Raw genomic sequence first — 27968 nt, forward strand, 5'->3', positions numbered from 1 at the left:
TACACATTCAACTTTTTGACCGTTTGAATGAAACCATCCTGGTTCTCATAGTGCACTGCATTTTTCCATAGTTCTCAGTGTCCATAGTTACACACTCAAAAATTTGAGTGTGTAACTTCTCAGTATACTTCTCAGTATGAACTCACTTATGCACTCAAAATATTCGTATAGAAGTACAAGATTTAAGACACAGCATTAGTTTTGTTAAATCACACTTATACAAGCGTCACAAAAAAAAGGTTCCTTATGTTAGCTAACAGGCTTGGGCACGTCCACACAGGCCCTACATGTCTCATGCTGCATTTATGCTACTTTAGCTGAATGGAATTATGCAAATACAGCAATTACGAGTGCAATATTCCCCTACTTAGTGAACATTTCTACTATAGAACAAATTACTGGCAAAATGGTTGCAAAGCCACATTCACTGGCATCTAAATGAAAAGCAATTGCCACCATTACAGTTCAGATCATTTTAAATGAGTTTAAAGTGAGTTTGTTTGTATGTTAATTCACTGTGTTTAGTTATAGTTAATAAGTAACTCATTTGGATGTTTATCTCGAGCAGGGGTGCCAAACTCATCATCATCATCATCTCTTTAGGGGCCACATACAGCCTAAGTTGATTTCAAGTGGGTCAGACCCGTTCAAACCATTGCATAATAACCTATAAATAGTATATAATATATATAATATAAATATACTGTGTATCATTTATTATAACTTTACTGTAATAAACCATCTAGTTGTACCCTGTTAAGAGATACTGATCAAATGTGTCCAAGCCCACCGAGGCAAAGGTAGTCCTTCAAATCTGAATCACATTGCAAGTCAGTTATCTCAAGTTGGATGTCAACAGGCAGATCAGAAGCCTTGATTGTGAATGGTCCAATGAAAATAAGAGAAAAGCAGTGCATTTTATTGAAAAACGTTACTTTTCTGCAATTTTCATACTTTGCAAAGTTATCAGTGGCCAGATTCGACCCCTTGGAGGCCAGTTCTGGCCTGAGGGCCGTATGTTCGAGACCCCTAATCTAGAGGGGACTACTACAAGGCTAGCTATGTGTGTGAGCCCCTAAGTTTAATGGATGGTTTTCCTGGTCTTCCCATTCCCATTCTAGCCTTATAGTCAAACAATTTAAATGGAAATTAAGCTCAAATTAGTTAGCCATGTACAACCAGTGTATGACTCCCATCTGTTATTACCTTAATTGATTGTATTAAGCTGCATTCGCACAGCACTTGTTAAGAAAATACCCCCAACCTCCCAACTCACCCCTCACTAACACATCTGTGTTTCATGTAGCACATTTACATGGAATAAGTGAAGTCTGTATTCTACTCAAATTTTCTGGCATTATCCCCCCAGATATGATCGAAAATGAGCCTGTTGAAAGATAGAAAAATGTTTCTCACTACATGCTGCCATGCATGTCATCCATCTCATCATTTTTTTTCGAGATTTCACGTAGCGAGGTGATGAGCCTCCTGACTTTGCATCCAAAATACTGTCAAAACTTTCATTTATGATTCTCACCACAGCCTCCATAATTTTCGACCGAAAAAAAAACAAACCGAAAAAAGATGTGGAGAAAACCAAAAACCTAACTGAAAGAAGAAGTTTGGCAATACATGGTTTGGTCATTTGTGGTGGAATTTTTACTTTACAAATTAAAGATATGTCAGATTCACACAGTATAAAGATCATTGATGCAGTTATCTTATACTGGCAATCATAACTAGAAGTTTCATGTGATTGATGGTCATTGAAGAGCTGCCTGTTACCTTTTTAATGCCTTATCATAATGAAAAACATAAAGAATTACATTTTTATTATTTTATTATTAATATTGTTACTTTGAGTTTCCGGCAAACAAATGCAGTTTTTTCGCTCTTCTCAATCGATGATATTATTTCTGCCTCCAGATCAGCTTTGCCTGTGAAAAATACATATCTACAGCAGGTAATGTTATAACCAGAATGTAAGCGTGTGTGCCTCCCCCTCTTTAAAGCTCGATGATAAGCTTTCCCTCATCGTCACTACTGCTGGTGTCCTCTGTGTAGTCCTGGCAGCTTTGCACAGGCCTCACTGCATTGGTCAGACACTCAAGTGATTGGTAGCCGTGGAGCTGGCCAGCCAAGAAAAAAGGCTGGTATTTGTTAGTAATGTCACCTCTCAAAGAGTCACTGCTCTGACTTGTGTATTCATGTTGTGTCCGGTCCTTGGTGTCGTTGTTATTATCAGTTTCTGTGTACTTAAAAGTCTGCGATGGTTGCACAGTATTATTATCCAGTACCTTCCTCTTTGTTGCTTGGGTCTCTCCTGTCAAACCAGCAGCAACTCTACTGACTTGTGCAGGATGAGAACTTTGGCTGGGGTGCGGCGTGGAGGATGGTATCTTGACATCTGATGAGAAACTTGGATTTTTATGGCTTCCTGATGTTGATTTATTGCAGCAGCATTCTGCAGCACTGTTGTTTCCTGCGGCAGTATGTCCTTGCTGAGCAGGCAGGGTCAGCTTTTTATCTTGCTTCTGATCCTGATGTGAAAATGTTTGTGAAAAAGCATTTGGTGTTTCTGCTAATGGATCCTGTACTATATGCTGACTTGAATTTGCTTCCATCAAAATCTGTGTTTGTTTATGATTAGTGATGCTGCTGTCCCAGTGTTGCTGTTGTGTGAAATAAAAGTTCATTTCCAACGGGGGCTGTGGAGAATTGAAAAGGCCGGTGTGACTGCCACTGGCAGGTAAATGAAGGTGATTTGGTGTGCTTGTAGCTTGCTGAGGGATCTGTGGAGGGTATTCAGACATTCCAGGGTGCGTCTGGGAAAGATGCTGAAGATGCTGCTCAGATAGCCAAGAGGAATCTGCCTTGATCTTTTTGTCTTCTCCCTGTTAATAAAAGAAGAATATAAGTAGGAAAATTACCATCCTACCCCATGATAATATGGCCATTGTGCTCCCTCCATTGAACCTTCTCATTAGCTTTCCACATTTCTAAAATACCACAAAGCTTAACATGTGAATTATGATCATATCATCACAGTGAGCAAGCATGTGAAACTGATTCAGTTGCGGCAAGGACTGCCCCTGAGCTATTCATTTGTTGCTGTTTTAACCTTTTTTCAGTTATTTTAACCTTCTATCCTTTTGAAAAGCACTTTGTAACCTAGGTTTTGAAAGGTGCTATATTAATAACATTGTACTTACTCAGTTACACCTCGAGGTTTCAAATATTGAAGAAAGTGGCATGAAAAAAAACAACTTCTGGCAGTGTAACTGTTGTTGTCAGCTGCCTAGCTCTGGTATTGTTATGATAGATTGATTGTTTAAAAGGCTCATAAATCCTCATTATTTATATCTCACTTGCCACCGTGTGTGGCTTTGTAGTACAAATCTTATTTAGTATATTTGCCATGTTTTTCTTCTGTGTTTGACATGAGGGTCATCATATTTTGGGGATCATATATGTATCGCGCTGTGAATATTTCAGCACACATTTTTGGCTCGCGCACTTCTCTTTTCTTGGCAAACAAAAAGTAAAAAAACAATTCTGTGTGATGTAACAAACCACTATGCCTGAAACCTGCCTCCACACGACCCCCATATCAACACAGTCTGAATTTATTGGGCTGTGAGGGATTTGTGGAAAGCTTTAGCAGAGTATAAGACTAATTAAAACAATAAACGGTATTTAGAAAGAATGCAGGATTGGAAAGACTCCTGTACATGGGACAGGTAAATGAAAGGGTTTGTTGAATTGTAATAAAGGTCCTGGTATTTGTTGTCATACATGGATGGCATTCTTGAATGTCTGTAGGGGCTGTACAGTCATGTATTTGGACTTTGTAAACCATGACCTAACCCTAACCTTAATACATGCAATGTAAAGACTGGAACATGACATTCACCCAATGAGCACATTTACTTCACTGAACTCACCTCTGGCATGATTAGATCTGGTTTAACTGTGCATCTGCAATTGGACTCGGCCTTCCCCCACTGTCCTGGCACCTGGTCTGCCTTGATACTACTCATTCCTCCGTTCTTATTTTCTCCCACCACCGCTCCACTCCCCTGCTCCTCCATATACTGGTGGTTTGGCTCCTCAGCTTGTTGGCTCTGCTTTGACCTCCAGTCTGGCTGTCCAGGGGTCCCTCCATGTCCTAGCGTGTGTGGCTCCTTCTGGGCTGCACATCCTGCCAGGGAGGCTCCCTCCATAAGACCTAGGGGAAGAAAAAGTAATGAAAAGCAATTGTTTTTCTTTAAATCCACAATGTTAATGCTTATCAGTCAGTTTTCACCACCGGAAAATTGTGGTAGAGATTATACAATTTATTGAAAACCCCTACATTTAGAAACTGTAGCTGATGGTTACATTTACTTTTGGGTAAAAGTATAATAAGAAATAAATGACTGTAACAATAACTTAGATTGTGCACATCATATGAAATGCACATTGCCAGTCCATCAACCAAATTCAAGGAAATAATGTGGCCATTGTTTGTGATGGGAATACTTATCCTCGATACGCATATGAACAAATGTGGTCACATATAATATTCAGTGGAGGATAGAACAGCACTTGTCCTTATGAAAAACAAATGGACTCGTAGGATTTCCAGATTTAGAATTTCTTTAGTCTGTCAAACTCTGACACATTGTGCTCTATGAAAACACACAGGGACCAGCACCCCCTCCTCTTCCTCCAACCCCATCCACTCCCCAAGTTCTCCATCTTTTCTATCAATGACCTCAACAGTGCCTCTGTAGACTAGTGGCAAGACAGCTACTTCTATGCTTAACCTGGCATAAATAATAATAATCTGGAGATCAATTACATTACAAAACCACCATGTCCCCGTGTTCCGATGTGAGTTACAAGTTTCTCCAGGACAACTACAGACTTAGTTTGTTGTTTCAGTTCAGGAGATAGTGTATAGAGGTCACAGAGTTGCAGCTCTTTTGTTTTTACTGTTCTCCCAGTGATGAACCTTTAACTTTGTTTTTGTCTATAATCCTCAGCTCCTTCACCTTAAAAGGCAGGCAAATTGGTGTCTAGTGCTTTAAAGGGGATTGAATGACACTTTAAAGTATTGCAGGACCCTGCAGTTCAGTAGGAAAGCTGAGGCACAGCTCGAATGTCAGTAATCAGGACAACAATGGTCAAAATGAAAGCCATGTGAAACTTGAGAAAGACTTTAAAAAAATGTTTTGCCATGGAGGTTTTTAACCAAACTACCATTTGATTATTTCTGCCTATAATTAAAATTCATGATAGTGGCGATAATTTCTTTGTCAAAGACCAAAATGATCTCCACATCAACCATGGGTTCTGGTGATTTTGTAGGGAACACCAGATTCAGACATGCTCCCTTCTGACAATTTATGATTATTTACTGCCACCTTGTGGTAGAACATGGTACGTATTGTATTACTTTCTAACCTGAAAAATGCTCACATTTAACCTTTCTGTAAAAGCAAATATAGTAAAGTCTGAACATACTCTATGCTTTATACACCACTGTAGTACAGTGACAGTGATTATTGTGCTCTCTCTGTACTACAGCACACTGGACACTTGTTGACTTTCAGAGTTTAATTTCACACCTGTTGAACAGTAATTGTAGCCATTTAATAAATAATCATATTGTACAAATGAAGATACATTTTATCAAATCATATTTTAGCAAAGACTTTGCATTTAATAACTGCCTGAGGCCCTCAAACCACAGTAATCAGCAAACACTTCTCCAGTAGTACTGGATCCTGTACTAGCCAGCTTCACTTCTGGTCCCTGTCACCAAGGCTTGACTAAACCACTTGTGCACCCTGGGGCCAAAATGATCTGTGGGCTCCTGGTGACACCCCCACCAGTAGCACCACCATCTCTCTGTGCATTCTTTATCTTTTCACTTTCAAGTAAATACATACATTTTATGGAGACTCTACAAATAGTTTTTGACACAGGTACCTTCTTTATTACCAGGGCTGTGTACAAAACCACTCCCTCATTAACTCATTCACTAGTTCTTATATAACAAACACTGTTTATTCAACAGTGAGCATTTTATGGAGAATTTGGACCCTTATGGTACTATCCGCTACAGTTATTTTACATATACAGAGTATATATTGCATTGTGGGGTTGTTAGTAGAAAGTAGTATGTGTGTAGTATATGCTATTGATGCTACTTTGGTCTTTCTATTGTAGAAATCTTTGAGGGTATACACATTTGTATAGTAAATAATTCACACCCTCAGAACACTTAAATAAAATATTATAGGGTAAACATTGAGCACTTTTGGGAGTGATAAAAGACTCAGCCAGGGTTTTAAGATTAGGTACTAATGCAGCAACCTGTTTAAAGACCTTTGTCAACATGGATTTCAGTCGATATGGCAATTTTGTGGTGTCACAAACAAACAAATAAATAATAATAAATGCTACTACTACAAACAATATAGAGTGAACCTGAGGATTAAGAGACCCCTGGGGTTATGTAGTATTTCAGCCTTGTATGTTGGGGGCTTTCTGCTTTCAGTGTAGTCTTCAACAATGAAATACATAATCAGTTGTAGTGAAGTCAGCTTTTGTGAGCCTACAACATCTCACTAATTAGACCTAAAACTGTGTATGTTAAATCTATGAGCCTGGATTGTTCACCCAATATGGATGTAACACCCTGGAAGTCAGCTATTTACCATCATCACCATGGTTTAATTTTAAATCCAGTGTGCTTGAGCACAGAGGCAAACAATGTACACACTGTACTCCTTATCCTTCAGATCTTATCCAACACATCTAATCAATATTATTAAAACAGTCATAGATACCTGCAGCAGGGCTCTGATTACTTGTAAGCACAGCTGGGATGTCTTTGTCTTTTTCCACCTGGATGTTAGAAGACATTGAAGTAAACGGACCCGGTTGTTTGTCTGAGTGGGCTGAGCTGATTACACTCTGTGATTCACCGAGGGTCATTTCCTGTAAAGGAGCATCATTGTCCGAAGGTCCCACCCTGTCACATCCCATGTTTGCATGTTTAGATGAAGTCTCCAATAATGTAGATTCCACTGGATATCTGCAGCAGATGGATATTTGTGGATTTGATTGTCCTGGAGTTTTGCATTTATCCATGGAGAATGTAGAAACTGTCCCAGAGAGATCATCAACATATGGGGCACCGGAGGCCTGACCAAGCCCAACCTGGAGAGGAGGGCAGGTTTCTCCACTTTCTAACCTGCTACTTTCATACACAAAGTCTTCACCCTTGGCTTTAATTGTGTTTATATTACCTGAACCTCCTATATTTATACGGTTGTGTTGGCTTTCTTTGCTCAATAATTCACTTTTCATGCTTTCATTCTGATTTACAGCACTGGGAGAAAGAGATGTCATGCTGAGCTTGTGTTGGCCAGAGAGGGCTTGAGAGACCAGTCCACCTTGGCTGACCTGCCTGTCTGGCAAATGTTGCTCTTCAGCACTACGGTTCAGAGAAAGTGCATGTTCCTCCTCTGAAATGTGGCTCCCTCCTGACTTTACACCTTTGAGTGAAGCAGCAGTTAACATAACATCGCCCATACAGCTCTGAGTCTCTGTGACTGTGTTTACATGACCTTGTTTGTGTGGGCGTAGCAGCAAGCCTAGAGCTTCAGGAGGTTTAGATTCAGTTGATAGTGTAGGCTGAGTAGAATCACTATGTTCAGTCATGTGAAGATTTGGCTGTGCCTTCCCAAACTGGAAAGATAGTGGAGGTTTTATACTGTCCGTGTTAAGGGTGGGTAAAGACTGACTTTGGTCCAACTCCTTTTGACGTCCAGGCTGCACATGATCACTTTGTACAGTATTTTCCATGAGGACAGAGCTTTGAGCTTTAGTCTGGATCATTCCTGGGGTCCCTGCTTCCCTACTGACTGCCTGCCGCTCAATCTGGGGTTCGATTAGAGCAAGCTGCTCATCAGATATGATCTGCAAGCAGATCTGGAGGTCCGCTGTGTGAACGTGAAACACGTTCTGAGCTGCTGGCTGAGCTGAGTCAAATGGTACAACATGACATGGTACAATCGAGCTGCTTGGAGTGGTATTCGCTCTGTTTGCGGGATTTAACTGGCCTGATGCTGAGCAAGCATGCGTGTGTGACGGAGGAGGAGGTTGACCTTGTGAGAAAGCTGTAATGGCAGCAGCAGATGGCTGATTGTTTTCTGTGGTTATGATAGGTGTTGCAGGCATGTTCCCAACCATAGCTGCAACAGGTCTGGGTTGTTGCATAGGTGCTGAACCCACATATGGTTTTGAAGGCTGTGAAGTGCTGCATAATCCTGCCTTATAAGATTGTAGGCAGGTTGTGGTTGTTGTGGTTCCTGCAAATGGCCTGTGCATCACTGCGAGATTAGATGTCACATTCTGATTGAGTCTTATAGTTTCAGGCAGGAGAATCTGGCCTTGAAAAGAGCTGTAACTATTTGTATTGTTGATATCAAAAGTCTGCATCAGTGCTGAGGTGATGGGATCACTGTGTTTCTTTTCAGATGTTGTGACTGAGCTTGAGGTTTGCTGAGTGTGAGAAGATGAGAGAGCAGAGGTGAAAGTGTGGCCGTCGGTTCGTGCTGGTTTATCCACAACAGGCATTGTCGGATTAGAATCAGGTTCAGCAGCGTTCGGTAACTTTAGCTGGTACTTGGGCAGGAAGCTGGTCTTGGCAGCAGTGTGGGTGGATGTAGCTGGCAGGCTGCTAACAGACGGTGCATTTGCATTGATTATGCAAGGAGGAAAGAAAGGTCCTTTGAGCTGAGAATGTTTTTGATTTGTTTGAAGGTTGACATAACTGAGATTTGTATCCTGCTGAGGCACACAGCCAGTGACAGAGGGAGGGGGATGAGTCAGTGTGTTCGGGTCAGTCTCCATCTCCACAGGGCAAATTAATTTGTCATCAGTTCTCTGCTTTTTCCTGTCAGAGGGAATGTGGGATCCACAGGGCTGTGAGGTGGAGTCAGTATGTTTTTCTTCATTAATCAATCTCCCTGCATCTGGTCTGTTTATGCTGTCTATTTTGTGGCTGACTAGTGATCCAATAGAAGGTAATGGCAGTGCAGACAAAGAAAGATTTTTCCGGAGTGAAGTCTTGATAGAGCTGCATGATGAATAAAGCTGGCTAGTTTTTAGATTGAAATCTACACCAGACGGATTCGCAGGAGTGCAGCTTGGATGGCACACTGTTCCAGTGCTGCTCATGAAGTTTATAGTTGAGCTTGTTGTAGTTACTGCCTCTTTATAAACTGCTGACAGTCTTTTTTGTAGGCCCTGAACCACATCATGCTCTGGGTTTGTAGAAGATTTCCTGCCTTTGATAACACTGTTATCACCAGCTTTCTCAGCATTGTAGAGCTTCTTAAATGTCCCTCCCCCGTACATGTACCACTTGTTGTAGGCAAACTTCTGTGCTTTTTTTCTCCGGAACTTTCTGTTGCTTGGCTCTCCACAAATGTCACTGCCATCCCCATCACAGCTGAGACTGCTGGTGCACACCTCCTCCACAGATGAATTCATGAAGAGAGCGTCTGTTGCGTGGTTGCAGTCTACGGCTGTCTGCCGGACCAGTGGGCGGTGGGTGGATGACTGCTGGTTCACAGGCTTGATTGCGAAACCTGTTGGATTGATCTGGCCAGAGCTTCCCCTCCGAATCAGTGTAACATAATCATTCTGATAGGAGGCATTTGGGCTGCTCCTCTCAGGTTGCAGAAGGGTAACACTGAAGGGAAGGGAGTTGCTTCGGGTTAATGGGGCATGATCCATGGTGGAGGAATGCTGAGTCGGCACCGAGGTGTACAATCCGGGATTTCTGTTTCTTTGTAACCCAACATTTGTCTTACTGATCTTCATGTCAAAGTGAAAGGAGTCCTTGTATGTGTATGGCATTGGGAGGTCAATGCTACCCTGTTTCGACAGAACTGTCTTCCGTGGCCTTACATTTTCCAGCTGTTTGTCCTCCACAACAGCTGTATTCTCCGAAATCAGTTTAGATATACGCTCCTCCAGTGTCTTCTGCTCTTGCTCCCTAGCAGTTTCTTTGGTCTCCTGTACCCCTTGGCCAGTTTCGGAAAGCGCAGTTGTGCTGATGGGTTCTTCAAGATGCTCCTTTGTGGATTCGGCGAGGGAATCCATACTGTGGTCAGGTATAATGCTGCTGGGACTTGGGTAGTGATCACTGCTCTCACTGAAGCCTGAGTCAGTGCTCTCATGATTCTGTGATTTCCCTCTTGATATGGAGCTCTCCCACTGCTTGGAGAAAAGAGTGGCCTCTTGTCTCTGAAGGGGAAGATGTCGACTAACTGTCACAGGAGGCTTTTCGCTTTCCATCCTCTGTTTCTCCTCTTCTTTTGTTAACTCTACACCTGCATTAGGCTCTGTCTTATGACCTGTAGAGAACTCATTATTTTCACTGACAGGCCCTTGCCTCTTAACAGAGTAGACCTTTGATGTACTGGCTGGACAGGTGATCTCAGCAGTGGGTAACGTGACATCCTTCTCCAGGCTTCCCGACTCATCTATAGACAAACTGGAGGTACAAGTCTCCCTAGAGCTGGACATGCTGTCCGTGCTGCCCAGGCTGCTCTGCTCGGATTCAGACGAGAGGCGGGCATGAGCCTGAGTACGCTTATGTTTGTAGAGGTTGCTCTGAGTCTTAAAAGAAACTCCACAAGTGGTGCAGGGGTAAGGCCTCTCCCCTGTGTGGCAGCGGAGATGCTTCTCCAGCACACTGGGCTTCATGCAGTCCCGTCCACAGTGAGGACACACATGCTTTCCTGCTGACTTGGGCCTGACTGCAGTAGCAGAAGCTGCCAGACTCAATCCTGGCTGAGACTGCAGCCCACCAGCAATATGGAGTGTCAAAAAAGGAAGCGTCTCCTTGGAGTAGAGCGGCGGCATGGCCAGATGGAATGTGGCAGGCTCCTGGGCCGCTGCAGGAGGCTGGGGGTAAGGCTGTGCTGGTAGAGCAGGCACTGTGTGGATGTAAACAGCCGTCAGTGGGGTTTGTATGTCCATCCTTTTCTCTGTCTGCGCTGCGACGGAGCTGATATGCACTGAAGTGCTTGCCAATCCTGGCTTGCCAGTCTCCATGGTAACACTGCTGCTGTCGTGATGTACCAGTGCCAGGTCTCTAATTACCTGTAAGATAAGAACAGTTTGCATTAGACCTCTGCCTTTCGCATCAGATCTAAGGGGCAGATCTGCCTATTTGAGCAGGAGTGTTTTCTAGTTTTAGCTCTTAAAAGAGGAAAATGAGGCTTCATTCCTGGAGAATATGTTGTTATTGTACCAGAGGAAGAGAGAACATGAGCATAGCAATGAAGAAGAACACTAAAGCAGCTAATTATGACAAATATATGGTACCCTTTAGGACAGATGGCAAAAAAAAAAGCAATTAATCCAGTCTGCATGTTGATTAAATGCGTTTCACAAAGATGCCAACAATTATACAGCTCTAAAATAAAGGCTGTATATCTGAGTGATATTGTTGAGCAATAATATCCATGGTTACAGAGAGAAGGAGGAAGTAGAGGCATTTCAAATTCAGCTGTTTAATTTTACCTCAAGAGCTGGTGATGTAAGAATATAACTTTTGAGTTATGTTATATGCAGGCAAGGGGGATGTATAAAAAAAAAACAGGAAAAGAAATGTATATACATAGTAGAGAGAAGCAGGGAATGATGTAGAGGAGTGACTCACATCAGCAGAGGGATTGAGGGAGTGAGATCAGATACTCCCAGTACATAAAAGGCTTTTATCTCTCCAAATGAAATGTGTCTGCTGACATTATCTGTTGCCTCTGTCGCCAGTTGTCACCAATTAAACAGCATGCTCTTAACGTTCACAGTAGCATGTGGCGTGGCATCATATCTGTGCAGCAGTACAATCAAAGCATAAAACCACCTACATGAAAAGAATAATAGGCTTCACATTAAGGTAAGCCAATTGCATTTCCTGTCGCTGTGATGCTGGTTCTACATGAATCGGATTTTGCATAAGGGTGACTTCGCCCACCGCTGTACAGTTGGCACGGAGCATATCTTTGTTAGTTGTACAGCATAAGTACACCCACGTCAAATACTTCTCATGGTGTTGTTCACTGAAGAAAGTTTGTTTGTGTTCCTATTCGTGTGAGTTCTCCATGAAAACAAGAAACACTGTTAGTCTGTTTTAATTTCCAAACATTATGAACATGGGAACTTACATCTACCGCTGTTACTGGTGTGTGTTTCAGTTCCTTACAGCTATGTAAATACCTGATATTGTTATAAACTCTATGCAAAACTATAACGGCAGTGTTGACCTTTTGAATTATTAAAAGGGATGTTTGCTCAACAAGCACTTTCAAATTGGACCTCCATGTAAGAAGTTTAATAGTTACAAGTGTGCTCTGGGTGGAATACATTTTCAAATTGGTCAAACTACTAAAAAACAGCTTCAGTTTGTTCCAAGAACAAAGATCAGCAAAAACAGGGAGCATCAAAATGTTACAAAAAGGAAGGCTTTCTGGATTTTTTTCTGTGATTTCTCATGTCATTGTGGGAAATTAGATTTTGGTGCTTAATCGTGTCTGCTCTGCTAATCTCATTTCCAACCATTGTTATGACTTTACGAAGGGAACATTTGAAAACAGGAAATATCTGATGGTGTTGCCATGACACAGTGTAGGTAAGAATAACACTGTAAGAAACCAGAACATACTTTCACTATGCCAAAGTCTGGTTAACAGTTGAGAAACAAACGAAACTGTAAAAAAAAAAAAAAGTAATGAAGCCAGAGTCACTTACCGTTCTTGCTTTACACTCCAATCAGTAATAATTATCCACCCTGGTAAATCTTCTACACTCAACAGCCTCATCCTCAGTGTACCTGTTCATATCAGTCTGTTCTGTCATCCAGGCCATGTGTTCTCCCATTTGATTTTTCTCTCGCAGCTCTTTTGACATGAACTGTTTCTTGTCACAAGGAAGCGGAACAAATGCAAATGAGAGAGAAGATGCACTATGAAAGTGGTGAGGCAGAGAGAGAGAGAGAGAGAGAGAGGAGGAGAGTGAGGAAAGGAGAAGAGCTGGCTGGGTGGGTGTGCGGCTGTCAAACAAAGACTTCCGGAGAAGAAGTTGAAAACATAGATTGCAGAGCGTGATCAGCAGGAGTTAAAGAGTCTGCAGGCCCTGAGCACAGATGGAATAATGTACAGCTAATGTTTAATGTTGTTAATCAGTAAAAGCGATTGCCTGATAGAGGAAGTGCAGTGACAGAGGAGAGCTTACCTTCAACAGTCACGTTGGCCGACTGACTGACTTTAGCATCAACAGTTTTGAGGCAGTACCTGACTTCTGGCTCACTTATGTATTCGCTCCCCCCCACCTATCTACTTCCTCCCACACACAGTATTTCATACACCCACACAGACAAGGGTGCAGCAAAGCGAATGTTGATGTGGCTGCTCGGCTGCACGTGCACTGCTCTCACTCTCTCAGGCAAAGAGAACAAATGGATGAGTTGAGTGAATTTCCCACCTCCAAACACAGCCCCCACTACTGCATGTATCATTTTGCAGCTGTACACCAGGTCACACCTCACATGTTTATACAGTACTCACTGCTCTGCTGGCCTCTTTTTGACTCATATTCATCTGCTGTATGTACTGTTGCTGGTTTTGACAGTTTTGACTTTTGAAAATGATGGATTAAGGTAACAAAATACATGTATTGTATCGAGCTGTTTCAAACTCAATAAGGTGTGAAATCCAGAAAAATGTTTAGTTACTTTTGGCAGCCATTTTCTTCAACATGTGCAAGAGTAAGCTAGTAAACAAAACACATAAACTGTATGCTAGATAGCTCACATAGCTAATTGGTTCATTGTTATTAACCTGGTGGTAACCATTGTTATAAAACATTTAATATGTATGGCCTTTTACAAAATGTGGACATAACTACACAATGACTTAATGGATTTTGTTTTTAAAGCTGCAGTAATGATATTTTAGCTTCTTGAGAAGGAAGCACAACAACTCATAAACACAACACAGTTATCATATTGTTATCACATATTGTTATCATGGCTAATGTACTAGCAAACAGTTGCCATTTTTAAATGTATTTACTCATCCAGCAGACATGGAGAACATTAGCATTCATTCAGCCTTGTGTTTCGGTCCAGCTAATGAATGTACTTCCTTTAGGTAACTATCTGGCTCTTTAGCCGCTAAAGGCTAGTCTCTAAATTGTATATCTGGCTCTTTAGCTACTGAAGGCTAGTCTGTAACTTTTATATCTGACTCTTTAGCTGCTAAAGGCTAGTCTGTAACTTTTATATCTGACTCTTTAGCTGCTAAAGGCTAGTTTGTAACTTTTACATCTGGCTCTTTAGCTGCTAAAGGCTAGTCTGTAACTTTTATATCTGACTCTTTAGCTGTTAAAGGCTAGTCTGTAACTTTTATATCTGACTCTTTAGCTGCTAAAGGCTAGTCTGTAACTTTTATATCTGACTCTTTAGCTGCTAAAGGCTAGTTTGTAACTTTTACATCTGGCTCTTTAGCTGCTAAAGGCTAGTCTGTAACTTTTATATCTGACTCTTTAGCTGCTAAAGGCTAGTCTGTAACTTTTACATCAGGCTCTTTAGCCGCTAAAGGCTAGTCTGTAACTTTTATATCTGGCTCTTAAGGCAACTAAAGGCTAGTCTGTCATTTTAATCTGACTCTTTAGCAGCTAAAAGCAAGTCTCTAAGTTTTATATCTGGCTCTTTAGCTGTTAAAGATAGTCTCTAACTCTTCCTGTTTGCCATTTGGTGGATTTAACTAAGCTTTTTCTCTAAAAAGAGCTGCCTCCATCTGGAAATTTGACTGAGGAGAGCCTTTAGACTGAACCAAAATAGTTAATTGTGAGCTGTAAAACCAAAACAATGAGCTAAAAGATCCTTAAACCGTATTGTGTGATAATTCTCTGAGGTTTGATCCATTGTTTATACAAAAGTACTGATAATAGCTGCTTTAAGTATATTCTGTTTAATATTTAAACATGAATAAATTAAAACATCTTTAAATATTACTTCTTTCATTCCCTCTGATGTAAGTTAGTCATCATGTGGGAGCAACCTTGCAATTATCAAATGGCATCTGCTGAAAGAAAACAAAGTTTATATATCATTTCTCTGCTACAGACTCTTGCTGGTCTCCAAGGCAACTGCAGGCTGGTCTGCTGAGAACATGCTTTGTGTTGACATGGTAACAAGACACCTCCTGACACGCATGTTTTGTAGCGTCTTTACACAGATCCCAGTCCTGCAGGATGGAGGCATAGTTTCAGGCATTTTTGCATGTGTTTAAAGACTGAGTCAGATTAAATGCTTTTAAATCAGTGTGTGGATAGTCTGTATGGATTAGTGCAGATGTCCTTTCTAAAACAGTCAACAGGCGTTCACTGCATTCAGTGATGGATGATATTTTGGCCATGTTACTCAGGTTACTAGGATACAAGTTTGAATCAAGTTTTACAGCTGATGGTCAGCAGTGACAAGAGACCAACAAAAAATGTGTTTCTTTTACTACACCATGTGTCCCAGCTGCTCAACCTTGGCATTGTTGAAGGAACGTTGTTGTTTTGTTTTTTAAGACATTAGTCCATGTGGATGCAGCTGTTCATTTATCAGTAACAGACATGGAGTAGTACACTTGTTAAAGAGCAATCCCAGTGAGCTTTACCTGCAATATGATCCTAATACTTACAAATACATCATAATACAACATTCAGAAGGGTATAATGCAAGCACTACAAAAGAAGTACATCCCCAATAATTTAAGGGTATAAAATTATTTCTCACCCTGCACTGTCAAATGTTTTCTAATTTTGTGAAGATTGTGAAGTTGCCTGTCTCTGCACACTGCATAGTATACGCTCTTTTAAGTTATGGCTCTTCTGAAGGTACCCAGGGGAAATATCCAACTTATTTCATTAGTGTCTGAATGGGTCCCTTCTTGCATTTTTGCACACGTGACATATAAATAATTTGAATTGGCCTATGTTTCCAAGCTACTGTCATCCATCTGCACATAATAACACTACATTTCTGTCTTTTTTGTGGCAAACATTTGAATTGATGAGCCATATTACAGGGTGCTGCAACTGAGACACTGTATGGATGTGTGCTGAAATATTGCAGGTCTAGATCCAATCACACTTATCCCTTTTCTGTAACTAAAGAATAGAAGACTCACGTCCCAGTTTTATCTTCATCACTACTAACAATAACACCTTTAACTAGACATAATCTGTGTACCTGTTAATGTGAAATTGTAAACCACCTGTTTTACTCCATAAGTCTCCACAGTCTTAATAGCTGTTCAGCATGTAGCTCAGTAAAAGCCATTTTCATGCTTGCAGATGTAAATCTAAGAGTGCTATTACATCAACAAAGCAAGGACAAGCTGAACAGAAGCTGAAAGCATCTCTTTCCTTCGTTGAGATGCTGTACTTGTGCATCCTCTGCTGGGTCATGAGTGCAGTGCATTATGCACGCGCTTATGAAGCATTTGTATGGTAGAGCTTTTATAATGAAACCCAAACTACCTTATCAGAATGTTCGTTATTTAGTGTTCTGTCACTTGTTGTTTTTTGTTAAGTCAATAAAATTTCAGGTAGAAGAGAGAAATTCACATCACACTTGTCCAATGTGACTTTTTCATATGTTTTGTATTTGTCTGGTCTACAGTCCAGACATTTTGCTGATTAATTGCCTTTTTATTGACTACTTGATAGGCTAATCATTTCATGGCTATTAATTTTATGGACAGTTAAACTAGAGGAGTACTCTCAGTAAAGTGCAGATATTTGCCATGCTTAACTTTAGTGGATCATAAGATACCAGGTAGCCTATAGAATTTATCTACCGTAGGCAATACTTTTTTCCTAGTATGGCAAAGACATGACCCGTCCTACACTGCCTCTGATTTACCCTGATATTCTTACCATAACTCTAACCAATGTCACTCTTCATACCCAAACCTAACCAACCCAACCAACAAAGACAACCAGAACTAGCCAATCAGAGGCAGAGTAGGGCGGGTCATGACTTCGCCGTCCTAGGGGGGGAAAAAATATTCTATAAACTGTAGATAAAGAGATGTGTTGCCTTCAGGTACCGTTTGTGTACTTAAGTCAAAGATTGGTCTGCTAATGTTTTCCAGCCAAGATCAATGTTATATTTGCTTCTCATTTGTTTTAGAATACAAACAGAACATAGCTACTTTGTGTCAGCGTTTAAAACAAAGACGACAAATCAGGCAGTGTTCTGTTTTAGATATTTCCCTGTATTGTATTTTTAAAATACACTTATTTCGTTGTTACCTTGCCCCCTTCCACCTAAACGTCACATTTTGCAGCTCGTGATGTTACAGCAACAAGCCAGCCCCCTAGCCCCCATTAACAATGAAAGTATAATTGTAAACTTTATAAAATATTATGCAGTCTATAGGTTTAACACTGCTGCCCAATTATTAACCTTATGAGGAATTGTGAAAAATCGGTTTATCATGAAAGCAACCTCACTCTTTACGTTGTTGTATTGTGACGTAAGACGCACAGTACGTACAGCGCACTGCACGTTAGGGTCCAGAAGCGCCATTGGAACTTTGGAGAGGGTTAGATATCTTTATATTTATAAATTAAAAACGTAAAATAATATATCAGCTAGCGTTGTTAAGCTGTGCATACTGCAACTGCGGCAGAGAACACACACTCAACTAATCGTTTAGGTTACTGTTGCCTAACTTATTGTTTTTGCTCTGTCTGAACTGTAGCAACAAAGCTAACGTTGTTAGCAGCTCTGCTAAGCACTAAGTTCCATTCATTCGTAGCTGGCGGTGACATTAGTACAGACACAGCTCACGGTGTGTGTGTGTGTGTGTATGTGTGTATGTGAAACTTGTAGCTCAGAAAACACTAGTTAACGGTTGACATTGTGTGTTTTGTTACAGTCAGATAAGTTGTCACAATTTGACGGCCCCGTTCTGGTCACATTGACCCAACATGTATCGTCCTAAACCGACTCTGAAGGACCGACAGCACCTGTACAGGCTCATCATCAGCCAGCTGCTCTATGATGGATACACCAACATCGCCAACAGTCTCATCAGTGAGGTCAAACCACCGACTGTCGTGTCGCCCTCTGAGCAGCTCATGCAGCTGGCAAAGATTGGTAAGACCTGCTCTCCCTCATGTCTGCATTATTCTGTGTGTATATACAGCATCAGTCAAAAGTTAGGACACACCTACTCATTCAAGGGTGTTCTATCATTTTTTTGTCACTAATTTCAACATTGTAGAATAACGCTGAAGACATCTAAAGTATGAAATAACACATATGGAGTCATGTAGGAAATAAAAACAAGTGTTAAACAAACCAAATGATGTTTTAGATTTTAGATTCCTTAAAGTAGCCACTGTTTGTTTTTGATGGCAGCTTTGCAATATCAGAATCAGAATCCCACTATATTAGGTACAGGTACTAAGTGGTGGTGGTGTACTGAGGTGCATTATATTGACTGGTGTTCCTTATATTTTCCCCCGCTCATGTATGTGAATGGGGTGGACAATATATTAGGAACACCATTCAATATAGTGCACCCTAATACATCCCCATGACCCACTATGAACTCAATGATAAACATAAAGTAGAATTATCACCTTCCTGACAGTTTTAACAAAAAATGAAAATGTATAAACTTCATAAAAGTAGAATTTATAGCAGAGCTGTTGTATTGGATTGAATTAGATTGCACAGGTGAACCTAACGAAGAGGCCAGTGAGTGTAAATTATGGTAAGAACTGCTCAAATAAATACAAACAACAATCGAATATTACTTGAAGACATGAAGGTCAGTCACTCTGGAAAAGTTCACTATATAATTGTGTTAATTCATAGTTTTGATGTCATCAGTATTGCTCTACAACATAGACAATAGTAAAAAATAAAGAAAATCCCTGGAAGGAGAAGATGTGTCCAAACTTTTAACTAGTACTGTAGGTTAGAGTGGCACTAACTGAACAACTTTACCACCTCTGTCAGGGATGGAGAATGATGACAGTGCAGTTCAGTACGCCATAGGACGCTCAGATACAGTAGCACCCGGTGTGGGTATCGATCTGGAATTCGACGCAGATGTCCAGACCATGTCTCCTGAGGCGTCAGAGTACGAGACCTGTTACGTCACCTCCCACAAGGGTCCGTGTCGCGTCGCCACGTACAGTCGCGACGGCCAGCTGATCGCCACGGGCTCTGCAGACGCTTCCATCAAGATCCTGGATACTGAGCGCATGCTGGCTAAAAGCGCCATGCCCATCGAGGTGAGGCAGGTTTGAGAAGCTGAATAGGATGTTCGTAGCCCAGCAGGCCTGTGTTTACACTTCTTTCTGTTTCTGTGTTGTCAGGTAATGATGAACGAGACAGCACAGCAGAACATGGAGAATCATCCTGTGATTCGGACGCTATACGACCACGTCGACGAAGTCACCTGCCTGGCCTTCCACCCCACTGAACAGATCCTCGCCTCTGGCTCCAGAGATTACACCCTTAAACTGTTTGACTACTCAAAGCCCTCAGCAAAAAGAGCCTTTAAATATATACAGGTCAGATTTTTGTCACAGTTTTCCATTTGTTCTGTGTTTAAGTCAAATTGGCTGTATTGAAAATGTTGACGCCTGTATGAAATCTAAAACTAAATTAGAAACATTTCAGTACTCAGTCTTCACCTCTTCCCTCACAGGAAGCCGAGATGCTGCGCTCCATCTCTTTCCACCCGTCCGGCGACTTCCTGCTGGTGGGGACGCAGCACCCCACGCTGCGCCTCTACGACGTCAACACCTTCCAGTGCTTCGTGTCGTGCAACCCACTGGACCAGCACACCGACACCATCAGCGGCGTTGCCTACAACCCCAGCGCCAACAGCTACGTCACCTGCAGCAAGGACGGCAGCATCAAGCTGTGGGACGGCGTCTCCAACCGCTGCGTGACCACCTTCGATAAGGCCCACGACGGGGCCGAGGTGTGCTCCGCCATCTTCTCCAAGAACTCCAAGTACATCCTGTCCAGCGGCAAAGACTCGGTGGTCAAACTGTGGGAGATCTCTACGGGCAGGACGCTGGTCAAATACACAGGTGAAGATGTTTGTTTTACTGCCGATACAGCAGAGTTAACATTTTCAATTATAGTGGTTGTCTGTATTTTGAGAGGATGGAGATTTGCTGTTATTTTCTTTATTTGGTGTCAGTTTCCCTCCTAAAAGTTAGTTAGGAGATTTATTGTGTGTTTGTGGAACTTGATTTGGTCTGCAGGGATTTTCTTCTTCTTAACTAGTGGATATCAATACAATAAAATAATAATAATAATATCATTTTAAAAACCCGTCCTGTGTGAGGAGTGTATGTGGCTGACACAGAAATAACTCTAACCAGACACATGCCCATCAGATAGAAAGCTGCTTTCACCTCATATATAGTTTAATTTCCACAACTGATCCCATTCTGCTTTATCTTATTCTGTCTAACTGAATATGATTAAAATGTATAATGAGATGTTCTGAAACATTCTATTATTGATTATCAAAGTCCAACTCTATGTAGAAAGACAGGGCTGGCAGCAGCACACACACACACACACACACACACACACACACACACACACACACACACACACACACACACACACACACACACACACACACACACACACACACACACACACACACAGCAGAGATAGAGGTGTCCAGTGTGGACCAGGAGTAGATCTACTGTGGTCATGGCCTTGCTGAAATTAGCTGGTCAACCTACTGAAATGCTGCTAGTTCATTAATGCTGAGTCGTTACATTCATCCAGAGAAACAAAGATGAAAGTCGCTGCTTCAAGATCACACACATTAACGTCTTTATCACAGGTCAGCTTTAAATCATTGTCTGTCATTTTGACGGACGGGGTTGTAAAACTTCCATCATGATCATTTTAATTGTCATTTTTTAAAATGATGATAAGATATATTTAATAGCTGCACCCCTCTGTGACCCACAGTGATCACAGACTTGTTACAAAGCATCCAGTCAGTAGCTCTACAACACGCTGTCAGCAGCTGGATAATGAGATGTGTTAAGGCACACATGCTCTGAAGGAAATCTGTTGTGATAGATTTAGTTACCTCTGTGATGTGCTGTATATGCTAAATTGAAAAGGTTTGCACGTGTGCATGTGTGAGCGTGATGTCACAGAACTCGCCGTCATGTATTTTGGTCTGAGTCTCGTCTCTGTCTCACCTGGAACGTTCATCAAGTCTTCTCTGGACATATCTTCCTCCACATCAGTCCTTTTTTCCCCATCTCATTTATCAGCGTTATCACAATTATCAGTCACTCAGCTGCAGTGACATTATCGATGGCTAGAGTCACCTAAACAACGAGTTCATGCATGTGAAACTAAAGACAAAACTATATAATAATTCATATGCACACTCACCACCAACTGGACAGGAGTGTGAATTAATTTAAGTCACAGTATATCACCCTCAATGTTATCTGTCAAAATGACGAACAGTCTTCCGATTTTTCCGTCATTGTTTAAAAAAGTCAGTCAGTGAAGGAGAATATTCAATTAACTTCACTTCTGATGTGGAGATAGTGTAGACTGGTGCTAGTGGCTTCTAAGAGCTCAGTACAGCTGATTTTCAGTTCTTACCGTTCTGTTTTGTCCACTTAAAATGAATGAATGTGTGAAGTCACAGCAGGAAACACTTACTACAAAGTCCTGACACTTCACAGTCTTACTCACAGCTGCATCCAACCATAAAATGAATTTCATCTGGAAACATTCCTGAATGGTGAAAACATAAAGAGGTGTATACAACTTAAGAGAGACACATGGTGTTGTTGTAGGCAGAATAACTTCCTATCTTATAACAACCAGCCTGCTTTTGTTGAAGTATATTTGATGTTTGTTGAATGCAGAATCCAACAATGCTGTAATATACATAACTCTGCTGCTGCTGTATTTTTGCACCAAAAGTAGCTTTTCAGGAAAGTTTGATTAACATTTTGATATTTTTTACAGTGACTTATTTGACTGCAATTACATGGTGTGCAAATTTGAGACAGACCCATCGACCTAGGGGCTTACAGTATAGAGGGGTCACATGTTATGAATGTGATCAGATTAGATCTCCCAGTCAAGTTTTTTTCTGGCCTCAGCCTCTGAGATCTGCCTCTTTAAATATGATATATCTGCTGACCAGAGTCATTTCTATTTACACAGCAGTAGAAGACATGCAGTGTTGACGTAATGTATATTTAACATTAAAATGACAGCTGTGGCCACAAGTGACTTAATCCAAACACCGAAGCTCCTGATTCAGCACTGTTACACTGATCGTGTTAAGTTATTGCTGTGATGTAGATGGAAGTTGGAAGAAGTGACTCCATGTGTCAGAAAGAAGATGTCACTAAGTTGGAAGTACAGAAGCATGCAAACTACTCACAGTTCAACAGCATCGATAAATGGCTCATGTCCTTGTAACATCTTTCAGCTTCAATTATAATAAGACAGAACTCATGTTTGTGTCAAAGATGTTCAGTATACATTATAAAACAAATGTGAATAACAGTGCAGTGCATAGATGACAGTACAGTGTATCAGATACTGTGTGATCAATTGTAGACAATAGGGCCCGACGGATACTGGATTTTTTGGGCCGATACCGATATTAAGGAGTAAAAAAATTCAGATATCGATATCACAAGGGAGATCTATGTAATAATATGACTAACTTACTATGAAGAAACAGTATCAGTAGGTGCTCCACTTTTACAACCAATTGTGAGCTTAGAAATATGAAGTATGAAATGAAGGTGCATTAACTGCAGACTCTGTTATTGTTTATCTGGGGTGAACTGCTCCCCCCTTATAAAACAGAAAGTTAGACTAGATAATAAACTTTATTGAACACTTGCTGAACATAAAGTTTCAAAGCAGCAGCAGGAAGTGCAAATGTTAAGTTAACACATGAATAGTCACCATAAAGTAGTACTACACTGAAGCCAAAATAGTCACAAAAACTGCATTTGAAAATGAGCTCAGATGGTGTGTACAGTATGTTGTGTGTTCAGGTGTCACTGTCAGCAGTGTGAAGTGCAGTTATTACACCTCAGTAGCTAAAATAGAGTAAGTAAAAGTCTCTTAATGCAAAGAAATGCCATATTTATTACAGTATTACTTATATTTATTACAGAAGTACACACCTTCCTGTTCACTTGAATGAGAAAATGTGTCCAAAACTTTGACTGTCTGCCATATAATTGGCTGGTGAAGATTATATTAGACTGCAGTGTCTCCTAGCAAAGTGCTTCATTAGTGCTTTTCTATGCAGTCTGCTGTAAAGTGTTGAGATGAGGCTGGAAATGGAGTTATGCTTGAACTATAAATGCTGTATATTAATATAAATTCAGTTTAATATTTGACTTATTGTCATGTGACATGTATTTGTTTCCAGTATTACATCATCTGCCAGGGTTTACATACATTCATTACAATATAAACATGAATTCCATTTATGGACCAAAACAAAAGAGTCAAAATATTTCAATGAACATCTGGTATCAATGTCAGTGTAATATGTAAGAGATGATAATAACATGTTTTACAGCCTATGATTGAACACAGTTCTGCAGAATCATTAGTCACTGAATGTACAGACTTGTTGGGTAATATCCCACTTACACCATACTTATTTACCAACTAAATGTCATATGTTTTTTATGGACTGAACTGGTCTGAAATAAAGTTTGAATAATGAATATGTAAAGCTATAAACTAAGAATATCAGTTGTTGACCACATATTAAATAACACATTTTGATCTTGCTTTTCAGTTAAACATCATAGAATATAGTTCATTTGTTGTTTGTGTTGCTAAACAGGAAATGTTGCAACTTTTGAAAGCGTGAGAGAGAGAGGTTAACTGTAAGTTTTTAATATTGTATGTAGAGTGATGTGTTCTGTGTTACATTATACAATTCAAACGATCTCACACTCTCTTCAGTTTTACCTGTTACTATATTTCCTGTGTGGCATCAGTTCATTTCCTCTCAGATCCAGCTGCTCCCTGACACTCTAACCCCTTGATTCCAACACGGCCTCCAAAGCTGATCGCTGCCGCTCTAGTCAATGATTTTGATTCCACTGGGTGCACTTGGTATAAATATGCTACCAGTTTATTAACAGCGGGAGACGCTTTGAAGCCTAGTCATACTCCACAGAGCAGATCGAGCTGGACAGGAATACAGACGCAGAAACGGCATAGAGCATCTGGTCAATTTTCATAATAAAACAACCCGTGCTGACCCCAGATCATATTTAAACATGAATAAAACAGGCAAATAGAGACCATGTAACTACGTTGCGTACTGAGCCACAGTAGAAGCTCAAAATCAATGAAAATGATCAAATCAGCTAAATCTTAGCCAAGTTAAATTTAGTTGTGCTGTTACTACAGTAATTACGGTAGCCCAAAGGCAGTTGTTTGGATTTGACCAGGCTGCTGTAATTACTGTATTAACAGTGCAGCTTAATTTAAAAGGTGGATTGCTTGCCCAGAGTAGAGTACACTACACTGCACTTCTGGAACGCTCACCGGGGGGGGCTGTACACGTCTGGTGGTAACCCCGGGTAACAGCTTCACCATGGTTCATGTTACTTAGCTCTCTGTTTAAGTTCTCTACATTAGCAGATTTCCATTTTCAGATTCACTAGATGCTGCTGTTATTACCACTTGCAGTTTAATACAGGTGCAGACACAATGTCACAGGTTTCTAGTTTAACTGTCTACTTACTAAGAATTAATCCACGCCTTCCAACAAATCAGAACGTAGAATTTTCAGTGGTCATGATTTATTTTTTTAAAACCCTTATTCACAGTGAATACACAGACATGATGCTGTTCTTGCTTGCACACGTTACAGTCTACTTCCATCATCATCATCATCACACTGACCACATTGTAAGGATATTGCAGCCTCATCATCTTGTGTTGTATTCTGCAGTATTTTACCATTTCTGAGCTGACTACATTCATCTGACTCTTCTTTGGTAATATTAAGTAAGAGGTAGCTCAGAGAAAAGAAGCAGAAGCAGCAACACAGCATCACAGTGATGTGGTCAGAGTGACGTGTTATCAGATTGGGAGGTAATTTCCTTCCTTGTGGAATTTCTTAAGAAAACTATTGTCTGCAGAATATAGAAACATCTGGTGTCATTATTATGATTATGTGGCATTTCTTGAAATAATCAGACTTATCAACTAACTGAAATAGACACATTCCATGAATTAGATACTTTACACAAAGTAATAAATAGAAGTTCCTGCAGTAGAAACAGCCCTAGAGACCCCTGTGTCTCCCCCTGTCTAAAATTGTGTTTAGTTAGGCGCCTTTTTAATGTTGAAAGTTAAGAGTGCAGAAGGACACAGAATATTATAATAGTAGTATGGTCATGCTCTTAAGTAGCTGCAGTAGTTTTTGGGTTGATACCATTTGTTACACAGATTTTGTGTGAAATGTAACCATTTTTGATTAGACGAAGAGCACTTCTGTTGTGGAAGTAGCTCTGAAATCCCCCTACTGTCAGTAAACCTACAAAAGCCAAACATTCTCCGAATGATCTCGGTCTCTGGTTTGTGGCTGTAAAGTGTTTAGAAGCTGTGGTTATTCTAGTTATTTTATACAGTGAGGTCAAGTTCAAAAAAGTTTCCAACAACAACACATGAGAACAAACTGCACTAGATTAGCTTAAAGTGAGCATGTCTGTAAAGATGAGACTTGTGGGCACCCATACAACCTGTTTTCATTGTGGTATCTTGAGGTGAGAGGTCACCAGACCTTTTTAAGAATGACCATGACAGAAATCACCTGAGCATTACAGTTGGCCCTGCAATCTGTCATGAGTTTGGCACGAACCTCTCATTTCCTCTTTTCTTTCTCCTGGATTTTTTCCCCCCAGTAATATATTTATAATACTTTGTGATAGTTTCAGTGTAGTCAAAGTGTGCACTGAAGCCCCTAGCTGACATTTCTCTGACATTTAAGTAGCTTTTCTCTATTTGACTTGGAGTGGGAACTGGGATTGGTTAATGACATCATTTAAAACTGAGGTGAAACAGTGCCAACCTGACCTTCACTGCACACTGACTGACAGTGACTGACTTTGAATTAGAGTTTGTTATTATTTTATATATGTTATGTTATATTAGATAAGTGTAGATATTGTATCAGTCAGCTGATACCTAACAAAAAATAGCAGTGCATGAGTTTCAAAAATGTTTGTCACTTAGAAACTCTGCTGCTGTTACACAGTTTGTCCACCAGAGGGCACTGATTTTGTTTTAACAGTAAAAGGCTCCTCAGTGAATGTCAGGATATCAGCAGCTCTTCAATAGTCTTAAAATGCATAGAATTCAGTTTCTTTAAAGAAAGAAAATCAGAAGTATCAAAAAGTCTTGTGTTTGTTTTCTCTTTCCTGTTGATTTATAGACAGTAACATCAGTTCTAACTGTTGTATGGGGTTGTCAGGAGATGGTTCACATCTATAAACTAGAAGTAAGGCTGGTGAGACAGTACGTTGTGCTGCAGGAATCTGTTTAGTCAATCAATCAATCCATCAATCTTTATTTATATGGTGAAAAATCACAACAAAAATTATGTTAAGACACTTTTCACACAGAGCAGGTCTAGACAGTACTCTTTAAGTTAAACAGAGCTAACATTCCCCTATGAGCAAGCACTTGGTGACAGCAGCAAGCAAAAAGTCCCCTTTGTCCATTTAAGTTGAGTTTCAGTCAATCAATCAGCAGCAAAAAAGTCACTGCTGCAGCTACAGCATCTCAGAAGCTGATCCACTCAGAATGGACAGATAGAATTAATGAATTATTGTGTAATCAGTTAATCTATCCATCAATTTTTATGCCACTTATCTGGCTCCATGTTACATTCAATGATTGCTTTTTCAGTTTTGATATATTTCTCACTTATCGCCCTGCCTTAATTAATCTAATGAAACTTGAATGAATACTTACTGACAATGTTGACTGTATGACGATGAAGGAGGTGACGTGACCTCTCACAGTGACACCCTGTCTGTCTGTCTGTCTGTCTGCGTGTTGTTTACAGGTGCCGGTCTGAGCGGCCGTCAGATGCACCGCACACAGGGCGTGTTCAACCACACGGAGGACTACGTGCTGCTGCCGGACGAGCGCACCATCAGCCTGTGCTGCTGGGACTCTCGCACGGCCGAGAGGAAGAACCTGCTGTCTCTGGGCCACAACAACATCGTCCGCTGCATCGTCCACTCGCCCACCAACCCCGGCTTCATGACCTGCAGCGACGACTTCAGGGCCCGCTTCTGGTACCGCCGCACCACCACAGACTGAGACACGTCCTCGACTCTCTCTCTTTCTCCACCCTCTGATCCCCTCCTGCCCCACCTTAACATCTCCCATAGAAAGAAGCAAACAGGATGCCGGACAGCCTTCCATGACCTCACTGAAGTCATCACTGTCTGATCTGCAGCATTCTTCACTTTGTGTTTACTTTGAAAATTGTGCAGCGGAGTTTGTGAGACTCATCTGTAGAAAGAGTTTCCATTGCACCAATTTAAAGAGTAAAGAATGAGGGCAGCTCGAACTCCAGATGTCCTTTATTCCTAAGAACTACACTCTGTGAATGATATGCAGTACTCAGTCTAAGGGTCCTCTCACTGCTTTGAAACACACATTTCTCATACGTTTTGTCGTAATTGACGGCAGTTGGTTTGTTGTCTTTTCCACTTTTATATTTTGTGTATGTCATTTGTTGTAATTCAGATTTTTATTAAAAGATGAAAAAAGGAAAAAAAAGCCTCTTCTATGT

The 27968-nt window shown here is 40.8% G+C and overlaps 2 protein-coding genes across 3 annotated transcripts; one reads left to right on the plus strand and one right to left on the minus strand.

The window, feature by feature from the left end:
- Nucleotides 1-1662: 1662 nt before the first annotated feature.
- znf831 (zinc finger protein 831) lies at nt 1663-10773 on the minus strand. Its single transcript, XM_062416566.1, has 3 exons — nt 6840-10773; nt 3945-4228; nt 1663-2894 (listed from the first exon to the last, which is right to left on the minus strand). Exons 1-3 carry the CDS (start codon nt 10771-10773, stop codon nt 2007-2009), a joined length of 5106 nt encoding a protein of 1701 aa, XP_062272550.1. The 3' UTR covers nt 1663-2006.
- Nucleotides 10774-17635: 6862 nt separating this feature from the next.
- Nucleotides 17636-27944, plus strand: cstf1 (cleavage stimulation factor, 3' pre-RNA, subunit 1). Of its 2 annotated transcripts, XM_062415842.1 has the most exons (6): nt 17636-17675; nt 18012-18232; nt 19103-19380; nt 19465-19662; nt 19800-20190; nt 27231-27944. In XM_062415842.1, the coding sequence occupies exons 2-6, from the start codon at nt 18064-18066 to the stop codon at nt 27488-27490; spliced, it is 1296 nt and encodes a 431-aa protein (XP_062271826.1). In that variant the 5' UTR covers nt 17636-17675; nt 18012-18063; the 3' UTR covers nt 27491-27944. The 2 variants fall into 2 exon arrangements, with proteins under 2 accessions (XP_062271826.1, XP_062271825.1); XM_062415841.1 differs by having other exon boundaries at nt 17661-18232.
- The last annotated feature ends 24 nt before the right edge of the window (nt 27945-27968 follow it).

Source organism: Scomber scombrus, chromosome 3 (genome assembly GCF_963691925.1).
Source record: "Scomber scombrus chromosome 3, fScoSco1.1, whole genome shotgun sequence".
NCBI lineage: Eukaryota > Metazoa > Chordata > Actinopteri > Scombriformes > Scombridae > Scomber > Scomber scombrus.